The sequence below is a fragment of the Leopardus geoffroyi genome, chromosome B1 (assembly GCF_018350155.1).
Source record: "Leopardus geoffroyi isolate Oge1 chromosome B1, O.geoffroyi_Oge1_pat1.0, whole genome shotgun sequence".
NCBI lineage: Eukaryota > Metazoa > Chordata > Mammalia > Carnivora > Felidae > Leopardus > Leopardus geoffroyi.
The window spans coordinates 22,608,006-22,624,777 of record NC_059327.1 but is presented as its reverse complement, the minus strand read 5'-3'; the positions used below and the strand labels follow the sequence as shown (position 1 = coordinate 22,624,777).

The window sequence follows — 16,772 nt, the reverse complement described above, 5'->3', positions numbered from 1 at the left end:
CTTACTCATCTTGCTTAACTGAAACTTAATACCCATTGAGCAACAATTGTCCATTTCTTCCTCCCCTAACCCCTGGCAACCACTGTTTTTTCTCTGCTTCTAGGAGTTTGACTATTTTGGGAACCTCATACAAGTGGAATCATGCCATATTTATTCTTACATGACTGGCTTATTTCACTTGGCGTAATACCCTGTATTTTTATCCATGTTGTTGCAAATAGCAGGATTTCCTTCTTTTTTTAACATTGGACATCCTTTTTCAGAGCCTTCCTATATTTGCTTTTTATGTAATGGACAGCATGTTTTTCTGTATTTAGTGGTAGATTAGGGAAAAGCATGTGTGTTTTATCTTTGTGGAAGTGGTAGTCTGTTTTACTTTTTATGTCTGTTTTATAAACCTTTGCAATCTTTAGGGAAAATAAAATGAAATATTTTATGCATATACAGTCAATTAATAATAGATATATTCACGCAAAGAAAAACTTTTAACAGAAATTAATTTGGGGTAAGGTAGAATCTCATGCAATTCAGTATATATGAAATACATAGTGGAGGACTTTAACCCTGTGTAAATTTAAATTCCTGTGTTTAATTGCAGAATCTTTTAGCTGAAAAAGTAGAACAGCTGATGGAATGGAGTTCCAGGCGCTCAATCTTCCGAATGAATGGCGATAAATTCCGAAAATTTATAAAGGCACCACCTCGAAACTATTCTATGATCGTTATGTTCACTGCTCTTCAGCCTCAACGACAATGTTCTGTGTGCAGGTAATTTATGTGTTCTAAAAAATTTTTAAACTACTATCCCATGCTTGTATATTTATTACACTTAAGTAAATCTATGTAATAGAATTCAACAGCTGTTCAAGGTTATAGTCTGCTCTAAATGTGCACTTCAAGGTAAGCTCAATATCGGTATATTTTAGAAAATAATTTTGGCTAATATTCTTTTACTGTGTGTAATACTTATTAACCAATGCAAGAGTAATCATAAAACATATTTTCTTCTTTATGTCCTGTATAAAGGTAAATGTGTGATAAGATTTGTTTCGAATATTGTCTGTAAGTTACCTAATTACATTTTATGGGCAATCAAGTAACCTCCTTAAACATATTCTATTTTAACAGTTTAATCGAGAGTCATATTTTTACCTACAGAAATCCATTTACTTTTAATTACTTCCAGTGATTAGAAGGTTCTTCTATAAAACAGAAGTAAATCATTCATTTATAAATTTATTTATTTAAAAATTTTTTTTAATGTTTATTTATTTTTGAGACAGAGAAAGACAGAGCATAAATGGGGGCGGGTCAGAGAGAGGGAGACACAGAATCTGAAGCAGGCTCCAGGCTCTTAGCTGTCAGCACAGAGCCCAACGGGGGGCTTGAACTCATGGACCGTAAGATCATGACTTGAGCCTAGGTCGGATGCTCAACTGACCAAGCCACCCAGGCGCCCCAGAAGTAAATCATTTAAATGATTGAAATATCTTTTAGTGGGAACATAGTAAGGAAAATTTTGGACAAGTACAAATACGTATGCAACATCCTTTAAAAAAATTTTTTTTAATGTTGAGATAGTGTAGGTTCACATGCAATTGTAAGAAATAATGCAGAGAGATCCTACATACCTTTTGCTCAGTGTCCCCCAATGGTAACATCTTGTAAAACTGTAGTACAATGTCAAAAGTAGAGTATTGGTATTGATATAGAAGGTATACAACATATGATATAGAAGGTATTGTATAGAAGGTATACAACAGTTCCATTACCATACGAATCCCTCCTCCTGCCCTTTATAGCCACACCCATGCACCCATTCCCATTCCACTCCCACATCCTGCATTTGTACTCCATTTTGTTGTTTTAATAATGTGATGTGGGTGGAATCCTACTCTTGATGATTTTTTGGGTTTGGTGTTTTATAATTTGCCCTAATCCCCTCAACATCCATCCAAGTTGTTGCATTTATGAATAGTCATCATTCTTTTTATTACTGAGTAAACTTTCATGGGATGAATGTCCTGCAGTTTGTTAACCATCCATCCAGGATATCTGGATTGTTTCTGGTTTATGGCTATTAAAAAGTACAACTTTTGTGAACATTTTGGTGTGGATTTTTCTATGAACCTAAGGTTTCATTTCTCTGGGATATGGCTAGGTTGTTTGGTAGTTGCATGTTTTGCTTTATGAGAAACTGCCAAAATGTTTTCCAGAGTGGCTGTATCATTTTACATTTCCTCTAGCAGTGTATGCCTGATGTAGTTTTCCATGTCTTCACCAGCATTTATCACTGTTTTAGCCATTTGACAAGTATGTAGTGATACCTCATTGTGGTTTTATTTTGCATTTTCCTTATGGCATTGGGTTGAACATCTTTTCATCTGCTTATTTGTTGTCTGTATATCATGTCTTTGATGAACTATCTGTTCATGCCTTTTGCCCACGTTTTAATTGGATTTTTTACTGAGTTTTGAGAGTTCCTTATGTATTGTAGATACTAGTCCTTTGTCAGACATGTAGCTTCCAAATATTTTCTCCTAGTCTATGGCTTATCTTTTCATGTTCATAACATATCTTTTGCAGATATTTATTTAATGAGTCCATTTTACCAGTTTCTTGGTTTATAATTTACTTTTGTTATCCAGGTGAACTCTTTGCCTAGCACTGTATCCCTAAATTTTTCTTTTATGTTGTTTTCTAAAAGTTTTATAGTTTCATGTTTTACATTTTAATCTGATCTTTGGAAGAAATTGTGTAGTCTCTCATTATTAATGATGATACTAGCTGTACATTTTTTTTAATGTTTATTTATTTATTTTGAGAGACAGAGTGCAAGTGGGGGAGGGGCAGAGAGTGAGGGAGACAGAATCTGAAGCAGGCTCCAGGCTCTGAGCCTTTAGCACAGAGCCAGATGCGGGGCTCAGACCCAGGAACTCTGAGATAATGGCTTGAGCTGAAGTTGAGTGCTTAACCCACTGAGGCATCCAGGTGCCCCACTAGCTGTAAGATTTTTAAAGATGTTCTTTATCAACTTAAGCAAGTTCTCTTATGAGTTTGCTGAGAGTTCTGATCATGAATGGGTGTTGAATTTTATCAAATTTTTTTTTTGGCATGAATGATAGGATATTTCATCTTTAGGTGCTTAATATGGTACCTTATGGTAATTGATTTTTGTATGTTGAACCAACCTTCCATTTTGGAATAAATCCTACTGGATTATGGTGTATTCTTTTTATGTATTGCTGGATTCTATTTGCTAATAAAAATCCATTACAAATATGCATCCAAGTTTATGATAGATATTGATCTATACTTCTTTATTTTTTATACTCTTTTTAGTCTAGTTTGGTATCAGGCTAATACTGGCCTCATAAAATGATTTGGAAAATGTTCCCTCCTCATTTACTTTCTGGAAGAGATTGTGTAAAATTACACAGTTTTAGTAGGTAGTGTTAGCTAGTGTTAATTCTTCTTTAAATATTTGATAGAATCCTTCAGTAAAACCATCTTGGCCTTGTGATTTTAAATTGCATTATTTCATTTCCTCAGTGGTTAAGGACAATTCAGATTATCTATTTCTTCTTGGCTGAACACTTGTTCTTCTCAAGAACAAACACTTTTTTATGCGGTGTCTCCACATCTTCACTCTTCACGTTGTATATTTATGTGTAGACTTTTAGATTTTAAATAATTGTGAATTCGATTGCAAACTGAAGTTGTTAGTAACGTGGGTCAATGGAAAAAAGTTTAATTCTTTCAGACTAGTTTGCAGAAAGGGAATTTCGGTGTCTCAGAATTCTCTAGAAGGATCGGGTCACCTGGGTGGCTCAGTTGGTTAAGTGTCTAATTCTTGATTCTGGCTCCGGTCATGATCTCAGTTTGTGGGATTGAGTCCCATGTCTCGAGACATGGGCTGCGCTGAGAGCATGGACCCTGCTTGGGATTCTCCTCTCCCTCTCTCTGCCCCTCACCTGCTTTCTCCCTCTCCCTCCCTCTGTCTCCCTTCCTCTGTCTCCCTCCCTCTGTCTCCCTCCCTCTGTCTCTCTTCCCCCCCCCCCCCTCTCTCTCTCTCTCTCTCTCGGCTTTCAAAATAAAAAAAAATTTCTAGAAGGATCTTATTATGACCCTATGACCCGATAAAGACTGTATGTTGGGGGCATGTCTGAAAGTGGGTAGAGAAGAAGGTGAGCAAAGTAATTTGAAAAACAGCATTGCAGATGATTCTGGGTTCTCCTCCTATCGTATATGAGGACCAGTATTGAAGTTGCCATTAACAGTGTTGTCACAATTGGGCTAGCACATTTGGATAAAGGTTTCTGTACCTTCAAGGATGCTATAAGATCCCACTCAGACAAAAACACCACCTTAAATGGCATTTTGGTGTAATATTTAATTTTCCACTAAAAATACGTGTCTTCTGGCATCCTACAATACTGTATATTTCAGGGAAATAATTCGCTCTTAAAAAGTAAATATATTGATTTCCTATATTTGTCACTATTAAGAAGAAATATATTTAATTGATCATTATGTTTTTTTGTAACTGTGACCTAGAAAGACTTTGTTATCCAAGTATTTTACTTCATAGTTCTATAAAATTGCATGTATTCTGATGACATAAACTATAACATACTGTTAAATGCTATATCCTTTAGGTATTATTTTACTTACTGCATTATGTTTTTAAATGAATTATAGAATATGGAACCTTCATTTTTTAATGACACATAGGCCAAAATAACCTGTGTATTACAGCCTATTTTGTAATAAATTTTAACATTTTAGAAAAGTTTTAGATCATATAAGAGAAAAATATTGAAGTTATTAGAAAAGTTAAGACAATTTGTGGATCAAGGAAGGGGTGGGATTTTTAGAGAATTAAAAATAGTTGAAGGTTTAGAGGCAAATAGAAAGTAAACAGCAGACATGGTTCCCATATCCAGAATTCTTTTTTCTTCCCCTAGAATTCTGATGTAATTGTTTTGGGATGGGACTGAGGCATTGCCACTTTAAAAAACACGATCTCTGGGTGATTCTAGTGTGCAGCCAGTATAGAGAAAGGGAAGGTAAGAAGCAGGTACATGATTCATACCTTTTGTTTATTTACTTTCATTGAGGAGCATCAAGAATATGGAGGTTAACTAACTGAATGACCATGTAGCATTTGAGAATCCTTTTGAAACTATAATATCCACATTCTTAGTGAAGAATCTGTAGAAATTAATGACTTTTTTCCCCTAATCAATACTCAGCAATCAAGGAAGAAGGGGCACCTGGGTGGCGCAGTCGGTTGAGCGTCCGACTTCAGCCAGGTCACGATCTCGCTGTCCGTGAGTTCGAGCCCCGCGTCAGGCTCTGGGCTGATGGCTCGGAGCCTGGAGCCTGTTTCCGATTCTGTGTCTCCCTCTCTCTCTGACCCTCCCCCGTTCATGCTCTGTCTCTCTCTGTCCCAAAAATAAATAAACGTTGAAAAAAAAAAATTTAAAAAAAAAAAAAAAAAAAAAAAAGGAAGAAGAACACCCTTCTTATAAGTTGACATGTTTGGTTTATGGTGTGAACTGGATTAGGCAGATGATTTCCGAGTGCTAGGAAGAGTGTATTTGAAACATAAAACTCTGGGTTCAGAGTTGGGTGATGGGTCAGAGGAAACTGGAGATCCCTGATAAACTTAGCTAAATTTCACAAGAGTGGAAAGTTTTGTGTAAAAGTGGGATGGGATTGAAAGTTAGGAAGTAGTTATAGAAGGTTTTATTTAATAAGTAAACTGGTGAAATATAATGTAGATTATTATTGATCCTGTAGAGACATTTGAGGAGCTATAAGGCTATGGTAATATCTATGTTATAAGCATGTATTTGAAATTACTCAGGGTGATCATGGAACTGGAGAGGAAAAAAATTAAGTGAGCTGGTAGAGGAATACTTTGGACTTTGGTGGATGAGGATAACAAATTTATACTACAGGATAGTATAAACCTCAAAGAAAGATCCGTTAAGTAATTGTGGTTTAGCAGTGGTCTGTGATTTCTATTGAGCCAAGAGAGTACTAACTGTAACCCATATAATAATGGGCAGCGTGGGCCAAGGAGATTCCAGGGTGACAACTATGATGAAATACAGTTTCAAATAAAATTTTCAAGAAAAATTATTCAAATTATGTTTATTATAAATTAAGCCACAAAAAATATGTAGATTCATTGAGAAAGGCAGCCTATCATCAGTAGCCATTTTTTTTTTTTAACATGAATTAAATTTTCCTGGATCCTTCTGTGTCATTGTAATTTTGGACTGTTTTAATAATACTGCTATAATTTTTATAATTCTATCAAATCATTGAAAAGTTTATAGCTACAATTTTTTTCATAGCTACAATTTAAAACTCTTAGTGCTGTCTTCTGTGAGATGTTTTTGCCGTTTTTATTTTCTTTAAGAAAAAGTGAAATTTTCTTCCAGAGTTAACTCAGATTTTCCAGTTGCTTTTCTACGGAAAGGCTGGTAAATGAGCTATGGGCTTCCTTGTAAACTCTCTTACCAAATCATTCTGCTTTTCTTTTATAGTTAGTTTACTCACAAATTTCAGAATTCAATTCTCACCTTCCTCAGTTCTAAAATCAAACTCCTTGGGCAAATGAAGTTGTTAATTAAGACTGCTCAGTACAATTCTCACCTCCTCTAAGTGTTTACTCCAAACTTCCTTTATCATATTGTACTCTAGGGAGCATTTCCCATAATTGCTAAGTCTTTTGGGTGTATTCTACCACAACGTTACTCATCTCTTCCAGAATTCACTAAAAATTCTAAGAACAAAATATCCTTTTCTAAGATTATTATGGATCAATAGATGTAGGAAAAAAATCAAGTAAAGGAAAATTAAAAAGTCATGTAGAATCAAGCAGGGTGCATGTGTAATCAAAGTTTTGGAGATGTGTTAGAGATTAGTATGTTACTGGATTTCTATAAATGAAAAAGATTAGTAATTATACAGGTATTTTAAAGAGGAATGTGAATAAATTATGATATTGACACATGAATATTACCTGGATAACATCCTTCCTCCTCTAGGTATAATAATTAATTATGTATAAACTATTGGGGTCCCATGTGAAGTCATTTATATAGTATCTCATGTCATTCTCACTACTCAGGAAGGTACTCCTGAAGAAATAACCATTGTATAGATGAGAACATCAAAACTAAGAGGTTATGTAATTTATCCAAAGTCATGCAGCTTATACCTGTCAGGAATGAGGTTTGGAACTCCAAAGCTGTTAGAGTTTAATGTTTTCCTTAGTGTACATGTTCACCATTGCCTTTACCCTGTGATCTGTACTTTGTATTTTGCTTTTGCGTTGCCTTCTAAGATTATTAATCTTTTAGGGCAGGGATCCATAAGCCAGCATTTCTTAAATTCATTAGATCATGAAAAGCTCTGATTCAGAGTAGCCATCTCCTAGCAAGGACTGGCAGTTTCGAGATGGCTGGTGAAAACTGTGAAAGCTGGTGAAAAGGAGCTCATCAGCCTTTGGTTTTACTACAGCGAGCTTACATTTCTTAGATTAGATTCTAAAAGTGAGCACAGAAGGTGAAAATTGCATAAAAATAAAATTACCCTTGTACATAGCTTAATGCACATATAAGTTCTTTATGAATGGTTTGGAGACTACAACCTTCTCATTTCCTCTCTGCTTTAGATAATATTTCTCTATGACTTAATTTTTAATACTTAAGAAATCTTAATACTTAAGAATTCAGTATTCCTCATGTGCTTGATTCCTGAACAGAGTATTTCACTTCTTTGTCAAAGACTGGCAAACTCTCATGCCATTCACACACACATTCTTTGCCTGGCTTGAGTGTTACCTGAGAACTGTTTCAGGCTTGATTGAATCCATGACCAGTGTAGTACAAATAATGATCTCACTTCTTGATGAGCTCCATCTAGTTTAATTTTTTTTTTTTTAAGTGAAGGCATATATATAACTTACTCATTGTATGAAATTTCTTGCTAGGTGTCTCTTCCTCAGATTGGGTAATTTCAACTATTTTAGTATTTTCAATGAACTCAGTGTGACATTGTAACATTCGTGGAGCGCTTTGTATTTTCCATATTATTTCCGTGTTCCATTTCGTTGTTTTTAAGTCTGGTTTTAGTCCCTCCCATATTTTAAATTTCAAACCTACCAGTAATTGAAACAGTAGTACAAGGACACCAGTCTACTTTTTACCAAGATTCACTAATTATTAACATTTTGCCACATTTCCTTTTACACGTTTTTAAATACAGATAAAAAATAACACCAAATATATCTATAATTTTTAGACATTATGAAAAATCACCACTGAATACTTTAGTATGCAACTTTTCAGAAAAGGACTGCCTTACATAATTAGAATACCATTATCACTTTTAAGTGAATTAACATTAATTCAATGATATATTCTTATACTGTTCGTATTGAAATTTTGCATTTGTCTCCAGAATGTGTTTTGGTTCTTATTTTTTTTTTTCAACTTCATCAAAAATTTGAAATGGAAGTATCCTTAACATACAATATTATATTAGTCTCAGATATATAACAGTGATTGGACATTTATATACATTGTATTCATTATACAATGTTCACCATGATAAATGTAGTTGCCATCTGTCACTCTACAATGTTATGACGTTTTGACTGTATTCCCTGTACTTCTTATTCTTGTGGCTTCTTTATTTTGTAACCGGAAGTTTGCATGTCTTACTCCTTTTTACCTATTTCACCACCCCTTTCAACCCTCTCCCCTCTGGCAAACACCAGTTTGTTCTCTGTTTTTATGAGTCTGTTTCTGTTGTTTGTTTGCTTGCTGGTTTGTTTTGCTTTTTTAGATTCCACATAGAAGTGAAATGATACGGTAATTGTCTTTCTTTGTCTATTTCATTTAACATAATATCCTCTAGGTCTACCCTGTTGTCATAAATGGCAAGATTTTTTTTTTCTTTTTTTAAGGCTGAGTAATAATATTCCATTGTGTATATACCACATTTTCTTTTTCCAGTTAGCTATCAGTGGATGTCAGGGTTGCTTTCATATCTTGGCTACTGGAAATAATGCTACAGTGAACATAGGGGTGTGTATAACTTTTCAAATTTGTGTTTTCTGTTTTTTTTTTTTTGGCTGAATATCCTGAAGAGAAATTACTAGGTCATATGGTATTTCTATTTTTAATATTTTGAGGAACCTTAGTACTATTTTCTTCAGTGGTTGCACCAATTTATATTCCCACCAGTAGTCTATGAGTTTCCTTTTCTCTACGTTTTCAGCAACATTTGTTATTTGTTGTCTTCTTAGTTCTAGCCATTCTGACTGGTGTGAGGTGATATCTTATTGTGATCTGGATTTGCATTTTACTGATGATGAGCATTTTTTCCTGTGTCTGTCGGCCATGTTACGTCTTCTTTGGAGAAATGACTGTTTACATCCTCTGCCCATTTTTAATTAGATTATTTTGTTTTCTTGATGTTGAGTTGTAAGAGTTCTTTATATATTTTGGATATTAACCCCTTATCAGATACATGTTTCATAAATACCTTGTCCTTTTCACTTTGTTACATTTTTTTGTTGATGATTTTCTTCACTGTGTAAAAGCTTTTTATTTTGATGCAGTGCAAATTGTTTCTTTTTGCTTTTGTTTCCCCTGCCTCAGGAGACAGATGCAAAGAAACACTGCTAAGACCAATTACTGCCTACGTAATCTTAAGGGATTTTATGGTTTCAGGTTTTACATTAAGCCTTTAGTCCATTTTGAGCTTATTGTTGTATAGGTGTAAGAAAGTGGTCCAGCTTCTTCTTCAGAACGTAGAGATGGTTTCTTCCCCTTTGTAGATTCTTGTCTCCTTTGTTGTAGATGAACTTACCCTATACACGCGAGTTTATTTCTGGGTTGTCTCTTCTTTTCCATGGATCTGTATTCCTATTTCTATGCTAGTACAATATTATTTTGATTACTATAGCTTTTTTTTTGACATTTTATTTTTTGAGAGACAGAGCATGAGCAGGGGAGGGACAGAGAGAGAGGGAGATACAGAATCCAAAACAGGCTCCAGGCTCTGAGCTGTCAGCAGAGAGTCCAACACGGGGCTACAACCCTTGAATGCGAGATTATGACCTGAGCCGAAGTCAGATGCTCAACTTACTGAGCCACCCAGGCATCTCTGATTACTCTAGCTTTGTAGTAGATGTTGAATTCTCAGTTATGATACCTCCAAGTTTTGTTCTTCTTTCTCTGCTTTGGCTACTTGGGGTCTTTAGTGGTTCCATACAGATTTTAGGATTATTTGTTCTAGTTCTGTGAAAAATATTATTGAATTTTGATTGGGATTGCATTGAATCCATAGAGTGCTTTGGGTAGTATGGAGGTCTTAACGGTGTTAATTCTTCTAGTCCACGAGCATGGTACATCTTGCCATCTGTTTGTGTCACTTTCATTTTCTTTCATCAGTGTTTTATAAATTTCAGAATACAGGTCTTTTACCTCCTTAGTTTATTCCTAGATATTTTATTTGTTTGGGTGCAGTTTGTAAATGTAATTGTCTTATTAATTTCTCTTTCTGCTACTTTATTAATAGTGTATAGAAGTGCAACTGATTTTTGTTTATTAATTTTGTATGCTGGGACTTCACGTATTTGTTTATGGAGTCTTTATTTAGGGTTTACTATGAATAGCATCATGTCATCTGCAAAGAGTGACAATTTTACTCTTTCCTTACTAATTTGGATGCCTTTTCTTTTTCTTATTGTTGGAGCTGAAGCTTTATGCTTTCTTAAACACTAAGCACTGGATAGTCTCTTATCCATCCTTAGGTACAGTTTACCATGGTACTGATGACAAGATAGTATTAGACTTTCACATGAGGAACACGGGAGTGCATATTGTGCCCCTAAGAAATGTTGTTTATAATTATTGAGGTTCCCCAGTAGGACCTACATGATTTAAGGGGCACTGGTTGACAGTGCCTCCGATGTCCTCTTTTGACTGGTTGGTAGACTTCAGATCCCCAACTCGGTTTGCATGATTAAATTGTGTGCATGATACTAGACAGCACCTGAGGATAGTCTCACTTGTCTTATTTGCCCATGCCATTAACATGATATCCCTTGTCTACTCCCAGGAAGCAATAGCCGTGGGAATGGGCTGAGAAAAATATCTAGAAAGGTTGATTGATGTTTTGTATGGAAGCCAAGTAGCCATTTATGTTTCCCATAAATTCCTTAAGCTTCAGAAGAATGGCAAGGTTAGTTCAGAGCCCACTGGTAGAAGATGGCAGGTCCAGCAATTGGGTAATTTAAGGGTGCTTGAATGGTTTTTGGAGAGCTGCACTTGGGTGTGTTTTTTTTATTTCGAGGAAGTCTCCAGGTGTGGTTCTTAAAGGCAAAAGATCATGTCTCTCCTTTTCCCGTACCTCCCAGGGTCTGAGGTGTTCTCTTTTCATGTGCTGAAATTGCTGCTTGCCTTCTACCACCATAAAATCAGTGTCTCTCCTCCTATCTTTTTAGTCCAACTTTGATATCCTGCCTTTTTCACTTTTATGTTGTTTTTGTTCTCTTACCTGTTTTAAATTCTTTTCAGTGGTGTCCTTTATTACATTTTCAGTCAACTCTATTCTTTGAGCACCTTGCAATACAGTGCTCAGTTCTTCAAGGATTCTGCTTTGTTTTGTTTAGTCTTGTTTATTCCTTCTGTTGATTTTTTGGTCGGCTCTCACCTAGCATCTTCCTGTTTCTATTTACTTTCTCTTTTGAGTTTTTGAATTTCTAATGTAAGTGTTTGTTTTTTTAATATCCTCAAATGCTTATTTAACGATGCTTGCTACAGTTGGAATACTGTGTTGTATTTTTCTCTTCATGGTTGTTTTTTTAGGTAAATTTTTCATCAGTTGAAGGATCATGCACTTTTGGTTTTCTTTTTTGTGTGTTTGTTTTGTTTTTATAGTAGCATCGCATGGATACTGCTTGCTATTTGCTGCTTTAATTTTTTTTCTTTTCTACACTAGAAATAATAGTGTATATGTGGGAGTGATAGTTATCCTAATAGTTTTTTAATTTAATTTAATTTTATTTTACTTTTAAGTAATCTCTACACCCCAGTGCGGGGCTCGAACCTACAATCCGAGATCAAGAGTCTCATGATCTACTGACTGAGCCAGCCAGGCACACCTAGCCTACTAGTTTTTAATTTTTTTTTTTTTTTAACTCAGGTACCCTTTTCTCTTTATAAAGTGGAATAGGTTGAACATAGCAGTTTTCTCCTTCCTTCCTTCGTTCCTTCCTTCTCATGACTTGCTTCTCCCTTCACTATATCGACAAGCCCCTAAGTACTGTCTAGCTCTCCTGTGTCGCCTGTCATTTCCCAGAGTAGTGCATCCTCAAGACTGCTATGTTGGTTCCTGTATACTTTTAAGCCTCTTCTTTTATACTGGCCAGCAGCCACTTGTCTTATCCACCAAGTCTTAGACCTGTTGTCAATATTTCCTAATTCAGGTGAGATCTTTTCTTTCTTGGCGTGATTTTTCTGTTTTGCATTTCACCACTGCTAGGATTTCTCTTCCCCTCCTTTTCCATGGTCTCCACCCTTACTTCCCGTTCTTGGATGGGTAGGAGGTTGCAGATGTTGATTTTCCCACTTGTGTATATTTTACAGTCTGTAGTCTACTTTTTATCCTAGTTATGCTACAAGGATGAATAGTTTTGTTTCCTCTTCTGATCGATCTGCACAGTTTTTAGAAGTTGTTAGTTGGTGGTTATTATCTGACAAGAAAAGTGAACTCTTCAAGCAGAGTTAATCTTAGTAGGAAAATTTGGGGTCTGCGCACAAGTGAAAAAGTTCTTTGAAGGAAAAACTATTCTACAAATACGATGATGATTTGTCAATGCTAGATCACCTGCAATTAAGGGCGTTGCATTTTCTGTGTACTAAGTAGGATTTGATTGAATGAAATTATGATTAATATTACATAATTGGAAAAAACACATTGAAAAGTTTCTTATTACAGTTATGGAAGCAAGTAGGCATAAAATAGTATTTTATTCCTTTAGAAAGCTTTATTTATGAAGATTATAGCTAAAATGATACACTTACAGTCTTGATAGCTACTCTCAAGCATTCAAAATAAAGTTAATTTTATCTGTAATGCCAGAAATACTATTCATATATATAAATTCATACTCACAAATTATAAAATGTTATATTTAAGCATTTGTCCTTGATTTCCATGATTTTAGGATGTGTTAGTCATTAATATATTAAGTATAGCTTACTATTTATTGGGTTCCCAACCTTAGTCCCTAATTAATTTCTCTTAGATACATAGGAGGCTTGGTCCCTTGTGACTACTTTGTACAATCAGTGCTTTGTCAATTATAACAACTTCAGATTTATTCTTTGTGGTAGATCATTGTCTTTGTGAGTAAAATCCAGTGAACAACATGACTTGGTTGTTATTTGTTTTGCATAGGTGATGAACCTGTGCAGAAACCAGTTAACATATAGCAGACCCAAGATTACTAACCTTAGAAAGGATTGGTGTATGGGAACTTGGATTTTAGGAGTGTTCCCACAATTCCATAACTGATAAGAGTGACTCACTGTGCCTAAACTCTTTATCCAAACAGTGTGGTTCATGCGGAACACCTGTCTTTCTTCTGAGAGTCTGGAGTTTTGGTTATGTGTTAGACAGAGGGTAGCTACATGATTGGCCCTCCGTACACACCCTGGACACTAAATCTTTAGTCAGCTTTTTTGGGTGTTGTCTCAGCTCACTGTTGAAGGAATTGAGTGGATCTTGTGTGACTCCACTGGGAGTCACTCTTTGACCTTTGCATCTAGTTTCCTCAACCTGATTGCAGATCCCTTTTCTCTTTGTTGATTTTATTTTGTATTCTTCCACTATAATAAATCTTAACCTTTCACTGCAGTGAATATGACTATATGCTAATTCCTGTGAGTCCTTTTTTTGTGAATATCTGAGCTTGGGGTTGATACCGAGGACCCCTACCATGAAACCTTTTAATAATTATGAAGTATTTATTAACACTCTAGGCAAGGAAGTAATATATTCATTATTCATTTAAGTTTTTTAATTCAAATTCTCATTTTTCAGGTCTGCAGAGTAGGGTTTATTATTTTGTTTTTCCCTTAATCTAAACAGAACTGGCAATAAAAAGAATCTTTATTTTGTGAAGTTGTGGTTTTCCGCCATGGAATTGGATACTACTGTGATGATACAATGTTATATTGATCCTGACATTTAATTTATTTTTTGAACCAATATTTATTGAACAGTCACTATGTATAGATATTGTTCTGGATGCTAGGGAGAGAATGTGAACAAACTGACCTGGTTGCAGCTCTCATTGATCTCAGAATTTAGTTGAAGAGCCCAATAGTATCACATTACATAGTTAACCTTCTAATTACCTGTCTCGCAAATACGATGAAGGAAAAGCACAGAGATCTTTGAGAGGACCCTGCTCTTCTCTGTTAATACTCGTGTCTAAAAAAGGCTTATTTTGCAAAATAATAATTGAGGTAATAAGATCTATGTGATGACTAGGCATTTACAAGGCATGTATATCTGTTCCTATCTCTGGACAAGTTTGTGTGATGTGTGTGCGAAGTGTGTCTGTGCTCTGTGTCTAGACAAAGTAGGGTTGAAGAGAGGAAGGAAGAGCACGTAAAAACAATTCAACTTCATGAGTAAGCCTAGTTTATTGAAGGAAGTAAAAGAAAATTTGGGGCCCTGGTGTAGAGTAAGAGGGAATAGATGATGATATTTGAAAATGCAGTCAGGAGATTTTAAGGTAGACGAGGAACACTTTGAGATTTGCATAACCCTTTGCCTTTTAGTAAGACTGTTACGTCTCAGGCTTTTAACTTCATGACAGTCACTGAGAGAGGAGTTATCATTGTCCTGCTACGAAGGGAAAGATACACAAAGTATATGTGACTTTTCTAAGTATAAACTTGGAATTATTATGAAGCACAATGCCAGTACACAAGTCCAGATTTTCAGAACTCAGATGCCATGTATATATATGGCGCGCATTATATATATATATGCGCGCCATATATATATATATTTTCCTGCTTGGCCAGAAAGGTAATAATAAGATTAGTATTACATAATTTAGAGGTCATGTTGAGAATGTTATATAGCTATTATACCAAATTATTATACTTTTATATAGTGTTTTTCTTTCTGTACATAGATTAATATGTTTAACTTTTGGGGGGAAATGTAGTACAGGATCAGATGAAAATACTTCATCTAAGAGGCCGTTCCATTGATTTGTTTTTGTTTTTGTTTTTGTGGTTTATTTATTTTTTTTTATTGTTCATTTATACCAGCTGTTCTCATACTTCTGTGTGCATAAAATATAGTTGGAAAGCTAGTTACAATATATATAGTTCTGGAATACATTCTTAATGGATTCTAACTAATTTAACAGGATATGTGGTCAAGGATTTGTATTGAAACAAATAATCCACTTTTGGTTTCCAATTTTGCATATAACAAGCTGGCTTAGAAGTTACAACTCCATCCTGTCAACAAGTAAAATGTTGAACAGACTGAAAAATCTGCTCTTCCTAGATCTAGAAGAGATCCAAAATTGGAAGGGAAAGAGAATACAGTGAGTGTCCTAGCTTACCACAGCAGAGACCAACCAGCAGAAACCAGTGTGGGAACAAATGCTGAGGTAGAAAACCTAAACTGTAATTGATGAATTGCCGGAGGCTCAGTGCAGACAACTCTAAGGGTTAAAAAACCAAGGGGGACCCAGTCATGGGGAGCCCCTTTAGTATTTGAGATTTACCTCCAGGAGCTTGACCAGATTCCTGTAGTTAATATCAGTGAAAAGTCCTCTGGGTTTTTTATAGGTGGAGGGGAATGGAAACATTTTGAAATATACCAGATCACTTTGTTCTTCTTAATAAAGCCTGTTCTCAGGGGAAACTTGTTAACTAGACTCTAACCTGCTGGAGTATTATCAGAGACTAAGTGACCTGGGGAAGGAGAATACCCAACTAGTATTTCATGTGAATGAAAGAAATTCCCAACTCCATCCCACTCTAGCCTTTCTATCCCATTTTCTCCCAGAGGAGAAAAAAAACCTGAAAAGCAGTTGTGACATTTACAGTCAAGGGGCATAGGCTTACTAAAAGACTGAGACCTAATTATAGGACTATAGATCAAATCTCCTATTCTCACATCTCACCACTGCGTTTTTTAAACTTTTTTTTTTAATGATTTTTTTTTTTTTTTTTTTTTTTGAGACAGAGATGAAGCATGAGAAGGCAGGGGAGGGGCAGGGAAAAAGGGAGATAGAATCCGAAGCAGGCTACAGGCTCAGAGCTGTCAGCACAGAGCCTGACACGGGGCTTGAACCCATGAACTGTGAGATCATGACCTGAGCCGAAGTCGGTCGCTTAACCAACTAAGCCACCCACGCATCCCTTGCCACTACATTTTTAAAGGCCTATTTGTAGCAGTGCCTTTCCTCCTGACACATCATCTCTGGTTATCATGAAAAATATACAAGACATATCAAAAGGCAAAAAAACACAATTTGAAGAGAAAAAGCAAGCATCAGAATCAGACATGGCAGGGAGATTGGAATTATCAGAGCAGGAATTTGAAATATCTGATTAATATGCCAAGAGCTATAATGGATAAAGTAGATTGCATGCAAGGACAGATGGGCAATGTAAGCAGAGAGATGGGAATCCTAAAAG

The 16,772-nt window shown here is 35.5% G+C and overlaps 1 protein-coding gene across 9 annotated transcripts in view; it reads left to right on the top strand.

The window, feature by feature from the left end:
- The window catches only part of TUSC3 (tumor suppressor candidate 3), a 289,103-nt gene that overhangs the window by 114,694 nt on the left and 157,637 nt on the right, over window positions 1-16,772 (top strand). For all 9 annotated transcript variants that reach the window (XM_045455141.1, XM_045455177.1, XM_045455169.1 and 6 more), the window contains one exon: window positions 599-768. In XM_045455141.1, coding sequence (XP_045311097.1) covers window positions 599-768 — 170 coding nt within the window. The remainder of the gene's footprint in view (window positions 1-598; window positions 769-16,772) is intronic.